This window comes from Poecile atricapillus, chromosome 5 (genome assembly GCF_030490865.1).
Source record: "Poecile atricapillus isolate bPoeAtr1 chromosome 5, bPoeAtr1.hap1, whole genome shotgun sequence".
Lineage (NCBI taxonomy): Eukaryota > Metazoa > Chordata > Aves > Passeriformes > Paridae > Poecile > Poecile atricapillus.
Window position 1 is genome coordinate 10,770,746 of NC_081253.1, and position 13,949 is coordinate 10,784,694.

The 13,949-nt window shown below is 43.8% G+C and overlaps 1 protein-coding gene across 1 annotated transcript in view; it reads right to left on the reverse strand.

Moving 5' to 3' along the window:
* PDIA5 (protein disulfide isomerase family A member 5) overlaps positions 1–11,284 on the reverse strand; it is a 97,574-nt gene extending 86,290 nt beyond the window's left edge. Inside the window, exon 1 of the mRNA XM_058840220.1 lies at positions 11,072–11,284. Coding sequence (XP_058696203.1) covers positions 11,072–11,260 — 189 coding nt within the window. The 5' untranslated portion in view covers positions 11,261–11,284. The remainder of the gene's footprint in view (positions 1–11,071) is intronic.
* Positions 11,285–13,949: the final 2,665 nt, after the last annotated feature.

Genomic DNA, 13,949 nt, shown 5'->3' on the forward strand with positions numbered 1-13,949 from the left:
TGCAAACTCAATTCAGTACTTTGATACCCTACAGAAGACAGCGAGAGCCATGAAGTTAAAATAACCCACACTGACAGGGAGCAGATGTAGGAAATGAGAACAGAAAATGCAAGTAATCCAGTATCCGCATTACAGCACTAAGCACAACCCTCTCCCACCCACTCTTCCAAAGTGGAGCTGGGCTCATGTTTCCCAGTGCCCACACCATGTCAAACAGACACACAGCAGTGTCTTGTTCAGTTTCCACTGGCCACATGGAAGACACAGCATTTAATCTCTCTGCATCTCAGTTTTGGATCTGTGCAAACAAGTTATTTTCCACTGCATCTTTTAGTCTATTTAAATCATGACGGTTCCAGAGCAGAGTTTGTCTGTCATAAAGTAAAACTCCTATCAAATTATGACCATAACCTCAGCTGGGGCCTTTACTGCTTATTCTTACTGCAGTAATCTTCAATAATAATAATATAATTATAATCTTATCCATCAGGCTATGCTGCTTCCCTTCTGCACTGTACTGAATTTGTGCTAATGGAATGATTAAGGGAAGCTTAGCTGGAAAAATTATCTAGTTTCCATTCACCTTACAGTAAAACCTTAACACTTAATTGCTTGGCTAAAAGCTTTAGCTCATTTGCCTAACACACACAAGAGGTTCAACATTTCCTTAATTACAGAACTGATTTTGATCGTGCCTTACTCCAACCAGGCTGGAAAATATGTCCACCATGGATGTGAAGAAGTAAAAGGCTGTTCTTGCATCCCATGTGTTACATCCTGCAGCATTTAAAGGAGAGACTAAGCCAATGAAGTCAGAACACGCAGCCCCAGGCACGCACTTCATTCAAATTCAGCTATTTCCAAGCACCACAGGCACTGAGGCTCAGAAACACAATCTGCACCTACGATGCAGACTGTATAAATGCCAGAAGTCTTTACATGTGGAAAAGAGTGGCCATGAAGGGAATCCTGGGACACACGAGGTAATGGAGAGAAGCTGAGCTGAGATGGAGATCATCCTCAGAACAACCAGGATGTTTGAGAACTTAGAAGTTACTAGAAAATACACCTAATAACATAAAATCTAAGAGTGAGCAAGTTACCCCACTCTGCAGGCAGGAATCCCACCACTGAGCCCTGCTGACCAGACGGTCAGACTGTGAGAAGGAAGTGAGCACATTTGTGAATCAGCCTCTACCTTCAGCATAAATGTCCTTGATGCTTTAATTCAACCAAAAGACTCATAGTCTTCTAAACCCAGATGTCCAGAGGTCAGCCTTCCCACTCCAGGCTGATGTATGTGAATCATTTGTGTATTTTCTGAGATGGATGCACGGTGTTGCCAATGAAAGCTGACAAATATAGTTGGGCTAAGTGAGGTGACACAGACATGAACAGTGCTTCCCAAAACCACTACAATCAGGAGCTGCACAGGAAAAATTAATCCAATATTATGGGCAGATCTTTATAATGCTAAGCATTTTTTTAAAAAACTCTTCCCTTCACCTCAATTTTTGTAACTATTCAAGTGTCTTACAGTTTTATTTCTGCCTTGAGTTACAGAAGACAAAAAATAAGCTTAATTGAAACTAAGGCTGAGCACAGGGAAAAAGTGAAATTGCAGATTGCTTGTTTGGTTTAAAAAACTGGACTCAATTAAGGATACTCTAGTCTATGAACTCTCTATCAAAAAGAAGCAATTGGACTAAAAAACCCCACAGAAGCCATTTTCAACATGACACCAAATGATACTGTAAAGTTTGTTTAAAGTGTTTACCAATACCAATGATCTTTGAGCTCTCTTCCAACCCACACCATTTTATGGTTTTAAGTAGAGGCATTCCATGTCTTTTCCAGCTAGAAAGGCTGTTTTGCCAATTTCAGGAATTCTCTTTTTTTTTTTTCTTTCTTTATAATGGCAGAGCTGTAACGCTCTTGAAAAATTGGATTCTGAAAACAATGACAGCTTTAACTACTGCCTTGTCAGTGTTGCCAGTAGCAGAAAACTCACTGTGCTGGTGGAACAGCAGGCATTTGGAGGGAGACGCATGTCACATTGCATATATCCACTCCTTCTTTGCCCAGTTCCTCTCCAGGTATCAAATCAATATATGTTACTCATTTTCCTGAAGTTTTACTACAGTAGCTCTCTCTGTTCCTATGGTTTAGCCCAAAACCCACCGGGAAAGGTATTGTGCATACAAGCACACCAGTCAGCCCAGCTGAATAAATCATCATTTCCCTTTAATTAAGATGAATGTTGCAGCCTTTCCCGGTTATAAAACCCAAAAGGTCCAAGCTAAAGACATTGAGCTGGACAGAAATGCCCTGCCTGCACATCTAAGGCAGCTGCAGCAACACTGGGAGGTTATCGGCTAAGCAGAGAAATTCACCAGCCCCAATTCCTGTTTGTGCTATATGATGTTTGCAAACTGATAAGAATTCAGCAGTTCTGCACTCTCCAGCTTTCTCCTGCTGAAATTAATCAAGACCCTACCCAGGAATAAACGAGAGGATGGTTTATGGTTAAACCTACAGAAGAACTCCTGCTTTCCCTACCAGCTCTGTTGAAGGCAAGGAATATCAAGGAGTCAATTCCACCAGACACCAATCCCAAACACGGGGCGGCTTTGCCTGCTCTAGAGTCACAGCAGTGATGACTGTACCAGCAACCACATCCTCAGCAGGGCTACAGCCACTAGCTCTGGTAACAATGTAAGATTAAGAGGATGGGCGAAAATAATTCTATGGGAGCAGTTACACTCTTCCACAGAAAACCAAACTCATGTTCCTGCACACAGGTAACGCAGCAGCAAAGATGAAGATAATTTGCATGTACTGTACTATATAAATTCATTTCTAAGACATGACTCAGGTAGATTTACTCCAGACATATTGCAGAAGAGCTCATCAGCCAGGCACTGCCCAATCAAGCACACTGCTGCTTGTTTAAATCCAGGGCACAAGAGGAGATGAGCACATATTAAAAAAAGAAGAGGTCAAGAAAGGTGACAGTCCCTCCTGGGCAGGAAGCCTCTTTTCATATGCGTCAGGAAGTGCTACATTCACACATATGGAAATCTATAAATAAGAAACAAGCTAAACTTTCTTGTCACTTGAGCATCCTAAAGCTTTAAAACCTATTCACGACCACCGCTGAAAAGTTGAAAAATGCTCCAAGTATTTTTCTCAAGAAGCTGCCCACCTCCATACCTGCTAAAGTAAAAGGCATTATAGGACCAACACGTGCAACATCTCTGCCACCCTCGCCAGTTATGGCAGTGAGAAACTGCAACAAAACTGGGGGAAGGTCCATTTTATTTCATGCTGTGTTTGCACAGCTGCCTATCATAACATGTCCTCATCCATGGCTGCCTTGGTGACATGACTGTCACCTGGTGTCCTCAGATGCACAAAACTTTGATGGAGACCTTCAAAAAAAGACAGGCTACACGTGGCAGACTATGAAATGCAAATCTCATAGCAATTCTAGTCTGCAGACTTTCCCCAGCTCAAGATCACAATCTGAATTTATTTTCACAGAATTTTTATGGCGTAGGTCACACATCAGTCATGTGACTGTAGTGTCTGAGATGCATGAAAGACTCTCAAGGAAAACAAAAGTGAACCCAAATCAAAACTGCTGAGACATGGCTATTCAAGTACAAGGTACAAAACCCCCATGTGTTCTAGCTGTCTCTGTTCTTCAAAGTATGTATTTAAATATATGATCTTGCAAGCTTAGTGGCAGAAGTCTGATCAGTCAAAAAGGTTTAATTTTCTTTTTTTCCCCACTCTCTAGGAATTCCTTGCAGAGCTGCCAAGTATATGCATGTGTTAAAGAGCAGTAAACACTCCACAACCCCACTCCCTTAGAATTGGTACCCGAGGAAGATCTGAGCTTTCAGAAACCCGAAGGCAAAGAGTTACAGGCAAATAACTATTTGCTAATTATACTACTAGGACTGACACTATTGAAAAATGTGGTCATCCCTCAGGCCATGTTTTCTCAAAATCATCAAGGATCTGAGAAAGCACAGCTTATTTCTCAAGTTTTTACTCTTCTCTGAATCTCATTTTAAAATAAAAAAAAGGAATATCTTTCAAACAGCCACAAGAATGTATTTTCATATTTTACATTTATTATTCAAATTAAATGTGATAAACGCTTAACTACTGGTCCCACAGAACACAGTTCAATTTATGAGTTGCTCCCCACAAAAGCTTTGTGACAGCATGGTCTTTTGCTAAGGATAAGCAGCATATCTGGAGAATTACTTATGTATCTATTTTACATCAAGGGCAATGAAAACACACAGTTTTAAAAACAAGAAAATAGATCCTCCTTATTTAATTTTGATTTCTATCAGAAGAGTAGATTGTACGCTGGACAGAAAATCTATTCCCTATTTCTCCTATTTCCAGCTCAAGAGCCCGAAATATATACTTCCCTGGACACAAATAATACATAAAAAGTATAAATGGATATGCAGATGAAACAGTGCTTAGGTGCCTGAATCCATATGTCAACATGCAATTTTTATGCACACACTAACACATGTATAATTAGGCAGCCAATTTGCACACTATTAATCAAGAATAGCTGGGGATGTGACAACAGACTCTAGCACAACTGCTGCTTGGCAGGGACACAGCCTTACACTCGACCACAATTTCTAAACTCCACTTTTTCAGGAAGACATTGACTCAGATTTCTGCCTTAGCTTAGCCACCCACTGGTGTCATTCTCATTTTGGGACAACAGCACTCAACCCACTGTAAATATGATCAATCAGCAACCCTGTGCATATGAAACAGATTGTGTCTGACAAGGAATTTTATAGGAGTCTAGTTGAAGAGGAAACCTGCCTCAAAATTCCAAGCAGTAATGGAGATGACTGAATTTAATTTCATTATTAACTTCTTTAGGAGGGGAGTAGCTCACATTCTGAACAAAGGTCTCATCTGCCACGTTAAAATGGGGAGGGGGAGAACAGGCAAGAAATCTCAACAAGACAGAATCTCACCTTTCCTTTCCCACTCAGCTCCCAAAATGAGCCCTGTGATGGACTGTGCATTTAACCTCAGAAAGCTGACTTGAAGGGACACCTCTGTAACGTGGAGAGAGATGTGCGTAAATCTGCAGATCAACTGGTGACACAGCCATGTCCTGTGGTGCAGGAAATGTGCACCCACTGACAATACCAGGTCTAAGTCATCCTCAGGCAAGCAGAAGGGAGAAACTGACCCATTGCTTCCTTCTCCCCAATTCCTTCCCACTAAAAAATACAAGATGTTCAAATCCAAAGCCCCCTTGTTTACAAAGAATCACAGTTTGACTGCAGATGTTTTATCTTCCCTGTTCATCATACAAACCACTCTTGACCTTGTGCAATAATTGCTTGCTTTTCACTCAGGAGCCCTCCCTCTGCTGCTATTTACATTCAGGGTTGTGCTGCTTTGATCACTGAGCCATTTGTAACAAATGCCTTCCAAGATGGATAGTGATAAGTAGGACAGTACCGTTTTTCCGTTCATGATTAATATCTAAAATAGCTGTAAAAACATTTTAATCAAATCAGATGGGAGGAGACAGGTTAGCTCTGTTATCCAAAGGTACATCAAGGAAGCCTGGTAGAAAATTACTTTGTGGAGTGGGGAAGAGAAAGGGTAGTAGCTCTTGGGTCTCAGACTTCAGGGGTCACAGCTGAAGTGGCCCCTGCAGTAGTCTCGGCAATCCCACTGGAATCACAAAACCATTTTCTGCCAATTGCCCCGGCAGGGCTTCACAAAACACAGCCTGCTGAGGACTCCCAGCACAAAGGCTACTCAGTGACATCTGTGACCAATCCAAAAAGCCACCTATGGTCTAAGTGGGGAGCAGAGACTCCCACACCTACAGCAGCACGGGATGGCCAGGTGAGGAGTGCTCCAGCAGATACATGGGAAAATCAGCAACTTCTGCGCTGCAAGGCCCACAGCTTTTGAAAATTGTGCGTTTGCCCAACAGATTTACATTTGCAGATATGCCCATTGGACACTTCCTCTGTGGAAGAGCATAATACTGCATGCATAATCCAGATCAGTTAAGTCTCACTACAAGCCGTTCCAGAAATTATAAAACTGAAGCACTACTGACATTTTGTTGTGGGGGGATCATATCTGCAAAGAGGCAAGTGTTACATTTTCTTTTGTTTTCAAAGGAAGGCAAATTAAAATCCTGACACAGGGTGTCTTAGTACTCTTTAACTTAGGCTGAAGAATGCCACAAATAAGACATTCCACTTAACGTGGTGCTTGCTATGCTCACTTTCCAAATATAGAAGGTAGCAAAAAATACCATGGAGACGTCAAGATTTGACTAGACTCTACTGTTCATATTGTTCTTAAACGGTGGGGTTTAAACTACAGGCATAATAGTCTATACTAAAGAATGTTCTTAAGGGCTGAGTAGCAAATCAATTGTATGGTTTATCACTGTGTTTTGAATGCTCTGTGACGGAAAACCTAACCCCCCACCCCCCCACCCGTGCAACTATTTACTAATTAACAGCTGACCTTAATAGGGTAAATTACTAACACTGACAAAGAACTTTCTCCTTATGAATGTGAAGCTCTCCCTCTTCAAGCCAGACACTGGCACCATACATATATTAAACAAGCTGCTGATGAAATATTTCAGGTATCACTTCTGAACGAGCACATTTGCCTACAGAAGTTAAGGGCATGAGCAAAGCATATGCCACATAATCCCCCACTAAAAATTAGGTTTTCAAGAAGTTTAAAGAAATACCACCTACTCAAGAAGCACGTAGGAGGTACTATAAAAAGAAGACAAAAACACTATAATGGGATTTTTAAGGAAGAGAGGGCAAAAAATGACACCTGAAAATCTCTAGCACTTTATATGACACTTGTTATCTTCAAAGCATTGCACAAATGTTAGCTAATTAATCCTCACATTTTTCTGCCAGGTGATAGGGGACAAAGTTTAATTTTAATAGCTGGAGCAAGATTCACAGAGAAAGGAAGTGATCTGCAAGAGGCGAAAGGAAGGCAGCAGCAGAACAAACCAGCATACAACTGATCCTAGAGCAGCACAACCACACAGTCATGGTGTGCCATATCCAGGAAAAGTGAGGAGGGGGAGAGAAAGAGTCTATTTGCAGTCACCCAGCAAACAGGTTATATGACTCTAAACCCAAAGATAACAGACAGGACATCAAGACAGTCACAAATTAAATTACCTTTGTTATCTGTGTTCTGCAAGCATGCCACTCACAGCACCCTTTACCAATGCTATCAGCCACTCACATCTAGCACAGTGCCAAAACTAAAGACTTGCTTTGCAATCACAATTTTTTGCCATTCACAAGCTTGAAAAGATGGCAGGAACACGGTAAAAAACAATTTACTTCCAAACTGACCCTGCCTGCATTAAGAAATTTAAGGCAATGCTAGTTAGTGCAATGCAATTTGCAACCAGAATCAGTTTTTCCATTCATGGGACCTCCAGCCTCAGCTCTGAAGAAATACCTCACTTGTACTGAAACAGAAATTCAAGGTATTCCATCACCAAAAGGCAAAAGAAATGGTCAACAACAGAGCAAGCACCTCTTCCATCACCATGGAACCATGTCCTGTCCATCCGCTCAGGACACCATGAACTCACCTCTGGGCAGAAACACCACTTCTGATGACTACACCAAGCTTGCAACAACATCCCAGGGCCCCTGAGGTAAACAGGTGCTGTGGCACCAAAACCAATGGATTGGAAACATCCGTCCATAAGGCATGGAGCAGAGTAATGAGGCCAAGGTTTGATTTGAGAAGGGCATCTGAGGACACACAGCCCACATCACACTTTTACAAATCCATATATTGAAGAGGGTATGGACAAAGTATGAATAAAGTGGGAAGACAGCAGGTAAGGAATTTGCCTCTGTAATACCCTCCCTATGACTGCCAGGAAACACTGTCCAAAGAGGCTCCTGTAATACAAACAATAACTGGATGGGAAGAGGCATTCCTGAATTCAAGCCCAAATGACACAATCAGAAACAGCACCTGAGCACTGCAGTGCTGTAGCTCACACCCTGCCTGCAAACTCACCAGAGGCAAGCCACTGCTGCCATGCTGCAGGGCTACCTGCAACACAGAGGGAATCATGCATCATCAGTCCCTCCCTGCAGGCCTGGATTCACAAGTCAGCGTCCATGCTCACTAGTGCATTCCCGTGACCCTACTGGCAAGGATTAAGAAAGTACTTGAGGAGCTGGAAGCCTGAAATGTTCCTTTCAAGCCTGTCCTTAAAGGCACTGGGTTTGAGTGGCACCAGGTCACAGAGTCTGCTTCCCAACGGTGCTCAGTCAGCTGGACTCTTGACTCAGTTTCTCTGTCATTAAGCCAACACTCGGAAGACAAACTGATCTTTGCCACACCGGTATGAGATAATATTCACTGGTGTTTGCAAAGCAAACGGACCCAGATGCATTGGAAGCAGTGGCTGCCTTCTGCTAGGGAAAGCACAGCACCTGATGCATCAGAGGGAATGCTAATCCACATTGGTGTGAAACTCCTTTCCCATACCTTGAACAGTAAATTCTGTTCTTTGAGCATGAAATACAGTCAACCACTTGATAAACCAAAAAGGGAACACACAACTTCCTCATGGCTCTCCAACTCATTCAAGAAATAAAACTTCACAGCAGGCAGAGATCACCATCTTCCTTATGTGTGTGTCACACACCCACAGTGATGCTGAAGGTAACAAATTAACAGCTTACATCAGAAGATACAGGAACATTTTCTTAATCCAGTTTTGTAGGTTCCCTTTTACATATGTAGGAAATCTTACAGAGATACGGATTTCAATTCTCAAAAGCCATCTTCAATTTTGGGTCAAAAAATGAGCCCTATTTTTCAGAAGTGCTATGCATGCACAACTCTAGCTGTTGTTCCAGGTGCACTGCAAGCAGTCAGCACCTCCAGAAAAACTAACAAACAAACAAAATAAAACCCAAAAAACCAAAACACATTCAGGTACTTGAAAAAGGACTGGCTGGAAAAAACATTTCTCATTAACCTACCAAGCAGCTGGTATTACCTTTAGTTTAACTTTACACACTGAGAATCACCTGATTTAACAGCCTCACATCGACTCAAAAAAAATTAAAAGCAGGCTTTGCTATGTCACAGCTGTAGGCTAGTTTTTCGATCCTGGAGTACAGCAAGTTACATATTTCAAGATGAAAAATCACACCTTCAAGTGCAAGATAATGCAAATTGGAAGAAATAATTTAAACTACTTGTACACAGAAAAGGGGAAAGAATTAGCTGAATCAACAGCTCAATGAAGACATCTGCTCAGCATGAAGCATCACAGAGCAAATAAACTGCTGTGGCAAATTAAGAAAGGTAAGAAAGAATAATGTGGATAAATTAAAATGGCTTTGTATAATTTCACTGACAACAGCAGGCCCCCTCTGCTCACCTCAAAGATGCCAGCTCTGAAACACAAAAGGTCAAAGAGGGAAACCAGAACAATTAGGAACTACAGATTCATATGAAGAAAGATGGAGAAAATATCTTTTAATCTACAAAGAAAAATCACAGGAAAATACTTACATTAACATAAAATGAATGTTACAGTAAGATAAGGTCTGACAGTCACAGCAGATATAGTAGGAAATACCAGAAATTACTCCATGTGCTTATCTATTTTGAAGGGAGGGAAAATTCAGTCCACTTGTTACTCCACTTGGTCCATAGTATATCCTCAATCTGAGGAATGCACTGACACAAGTATCACTGAAAAAATTACTGTGTATATTAAAGATGAGCCACAAAGGAAAAAAATCTACATTAAGACCTCTCCAGCATTTAGGGAGAGTTCAGCCTGACTTCAGTCTCACTTAAAATCAATAAAGTACAGATAGCAGAGGTCTGTGATTCTAGACCAAGCTTAAAACAAAGCAAAAATTGTTCAGAATGCACAGCATTTCTTTTCCCTCCTGAATGAGCCAAGAGCTACGGCCCTGCCAGGGGCAAAAGGCTACATGAGACAGGGCCGAATCTTTCTGTTCCACAAAGGCAATTCCAATATTAGTACAGAATAAGCATAGGGCTATCAGTAATTCCACACTTGATTTGCATGAATTAGATGAGCACTCCATGGTCATGCATTTCCAAATACATTCCAGATCACCCATGCTTAAAAAAATTAACGTAATTTTTCATTAATTATTAGCTTCATTTGTCCAGGCAGAAGGATGAACTGTAGTTCATGACAATAAAGTGAATAAAGTACTGCTTTAAAGCATGCCTTTGTCAATTTTTTGGGCCATTTATGATAAATTCTGTGGATTAAAAAAAAAATAATAAAAAAATAAAAATCAGACTTTAAAATATTTTTGGAAGTCTAGGGGCCTCCCTGAGGTAAGCAGTGCTCTACTCAGTGTAATGTCAAAGAAGCAAACCCCGATACTCCGGAGCTTACCAGGATGGACAGCGCCACATGCGAGGGGCGCAGGGGCGGGGGTGCCCGGGGCGGGGGTGCCGCACACAGGTGCACAACGCCGAGCGCGGCTGCTCTGCTGCGGCACAGCCGCCGCCGGGGGAAACCCTCTGGAAACCCTCTGCCACCGCACCGCTTTTCACACCAAACTTGGGAGCGAAGCGCCGCCGGTCGCAGCCGCCGGGGCAGCCGGGGGCCTCAGCCCGCAGCCGCTCGGGAGCCGCCGCCGCACGCCGGGGTGCGCTTTCTCCGGGCGGTGCTTTGGGAGAGAGACAGAGAAAGAGAAAAGGGAAGCAGGAGAGCAGCACACGGGCTGAGCGCTGGGAAGACACCCGGGAGGAGCGCTACCGGAGCCCGGCCATGCAGGGCTGTGCCGAGCCGAGCCCGCCCGCGGCGGCGGCGGCTGCGGGCGGCGGGGGAGCCGCCGCGCCCGGCCCCAGGGGCCCGTCCCGCTCCCAACTTTCGCCCAACTCCGCCGGCCGCGCCGCGCCCCCGCCCCGGCCCGGGGACGGGGGACACCCCACGCCGCCCCCTCCGCCCCCCGGCGCCACTCACCGCCAGGCTGAGCAGCAGCAGCGGGAGCGGCGGGAGCCGCCCGCGGCGCCGCGCAGCCCCCGCGCCCTGCCCCGGCACTGCCATCCCGCCGCCGCGCCGGACCCGCTCCGGACCCGCCGCCGCTGCGGCTGCTGCCACGTCTGGCGGCGCAGGCGCGCTCGCCGCCACCGCCCGCCTGCGCCGCGGCATGACGGGGGCTGTAGTCCGGCCCGCGCCGGGGATGCTCAGCCCCCCAGGGACGGTGCAGCTCTCGCAGCCGTCCCGCGCAGGGAAATAAAAGCCCGACCCCCGCCGAAATGCTGCCGGTGATCACACAGCAATCCCCGTCTCGTTTGCTTCAGCAGAGGGTAAAAAGTTCCCGCTCTTCTCTCACGTCCCGCTGGCCTCCAGTCAGGGGTTCTTTGTGCCTCCACCTCTGTCCCGGCGTGTGCCTTACTCCAAAGAGGCTTCTGGTACACAGCCTCTTTCGTGGTACTTGTTTCTAAGGGGTTTTAAAAGCTTTAGCTGATCTTAGATCTGGAATAAGAGGTGAAAAAGGGAACAAAAAATAATGAAAAGGGAGGGAGAGTTAACTGGTAGAGAGGGTTAGAAACTAAGACCTGTTGTTCTTGTAGGTTGTTCCCACTCATTAAATCCTAAAGGTGAACCCTGTTTATCCTCACACGTCGGCGATGATGCCAAAGTGCAAGCAAATAAATAAATACACTGAGTCTGACCAGGATCAATTTGTGCAGCCTCCATTATAATCACTGTATTGGACTGGTTGCTGCACCCAGACGAACAAATTGGTCTATGCCCTGAGTTTGTGAGCTAGCTCTGCCTCGCAAGGACATCCCAGATGTCCTGCCAGTAATCTTAAGGTCAAGGCGGGTCAGCCACGTTATAATTGGCTTCCCACAAACAGAAGGGATCTTCACCTACCGCCCAGTGGCTGTGTGAAATTCTTCCTTGGCTCAGAAACATCAAAGGAAAATCAAAGGCATCTTCGAGTCTGATCCTTACAGCTGACTGTCACCCGAGCATTAGACTAAGAGACTGGCTGCAAGGGAGCAATTTGTAGATCCACACAGCTGACTGATCACTTCAAGTGGTGATCATGAAAACTGAATGACGTTGACATTAACAAGTCCCCTGGTGGAGATATAATTTTGCAAAGCAGAAACACACATAGAGAATGTTATTACTATTAACATTTACACTTTTGTGGCATCTTTTGCAGAAGAATCAGAGCACACTTTCTCAGTCACAGCTGGATAACCTTTAGCAAATCATTTCACAGTGCTATGCCTCGCTTCCCATCTGCAAAAGGCCTCGGTTAGCCTGCCTTAAAACAAGGTTAGCAATCCTCAGCTCTCGCTAAAATGCCAGTGAAAGCACACATGAGGCACAGCCCAGGAGCCATCAGAAGGAGTTTGGGATTAGAAGGGAAGGATGGCTGGAGGGAGACTTAGGGAAGGAAAAAACGTGAATCTTTTCACTTTACAGTTGAAGCACACAAAACAAAACATCCTTTAAGTCAAATACTGTACCCCTAACATATATGCTAGCCGCACTGCCACCTGTCACCTGCAGTCCTTACTGACTGCACTGGGATGGACAGATGGGTATGCTGCAGTAGTTACCACCACTCCTGGTGCCAGCTTCCCAGTCTGTGATAATCAGCCTGCTAGTAAAAGGGTCTGGATCTCCAGCTGAATCCCCATTCAAATCAGCTATCAAAACTTCCAGGAATAGGTAACCTCTTCTAGATCTTGTTCATCTTCAAATCCCTAGCCTACAGCTGAAAAGCTTCTGCATGCAACTACCCTGACACATCCAAACCTCTAATCTCAGCTGGATATCCAGATCCTCAAAGACTGTTTGAGTCCTCCTGTGACTCTTTTGTGTAAAAAAATGTTATATCTTCTGATGCTGCACATCACAGTTACCATTATCAGGCAATGTAAAAGTAACCTCAGTGTGGTAGAATTTTCTGTGCCGTGTCATAACCATACAGGATGTGCTGCCATTGTGATAGGAAAGGATAAAATCATGGGAACATGGTTGTTTTGTCACAGCAGTACATTTTTATCATGATGGCAAGAGGAAGCATTCTCGGGAAGAAAGAAAAAAAGTAGACAAGCTATTTCAAACTGAGCTTCTGAAAGGTTATATAAAAAATCCAGTTTGGGAAGCTGCAGTTTTTATATACAGGAGAATATAAAAAAGGTATCCATGTGGCAACTACAGCTTCTTTCGTTCAGTTCAGCTCAATAATTTGTATTGACATGACAGGCACTGCCAAAACTTAAGAGACAAGATCATTGAGCATTTGTCGCAGGTCAAAATAATATATCAAGTACCAGCTCTAGACAAGGCTTTACACAGTGGCAACTACTTAATCAATCCTGTCGTGCATTACTAATGAACTCATTACAGTTGTATCTCAGTGCACTGCTATCCAGCATCCCAAATTTACCCTGTATCTATTTGACATTAATATCATATATTCCTTGCTTCTCTATTTTTAATTGTAATATTTGTATATGGCACTGCAAAACACTGTGAAAGCATTCATTAATTCACCACTGAGAAGAAAGCATTACTACCCTTGGATTATAGATCAGAAAACAGTAGCAGAGAGATTATATGATTTGCTCAAGGCTATAAAACCAGACGGTTTCAGTCATGTTCATTTCCAAAGCCTGCACTGGGTCTGCTAATCCTTACTTGACTATCTACATTCAAACACCTCTTTTACCAAGAAAAAAAATACAAAACTGGACTGACAGTAAGTATGTCTGTAAGGAATTACACCTTCCACATTTCCTCTATGTTTCTGCTTTTTTTGACAAGCTTTATTCTTTGTTCTCTTTTTAACCTGAACAAGTCTCTGTCG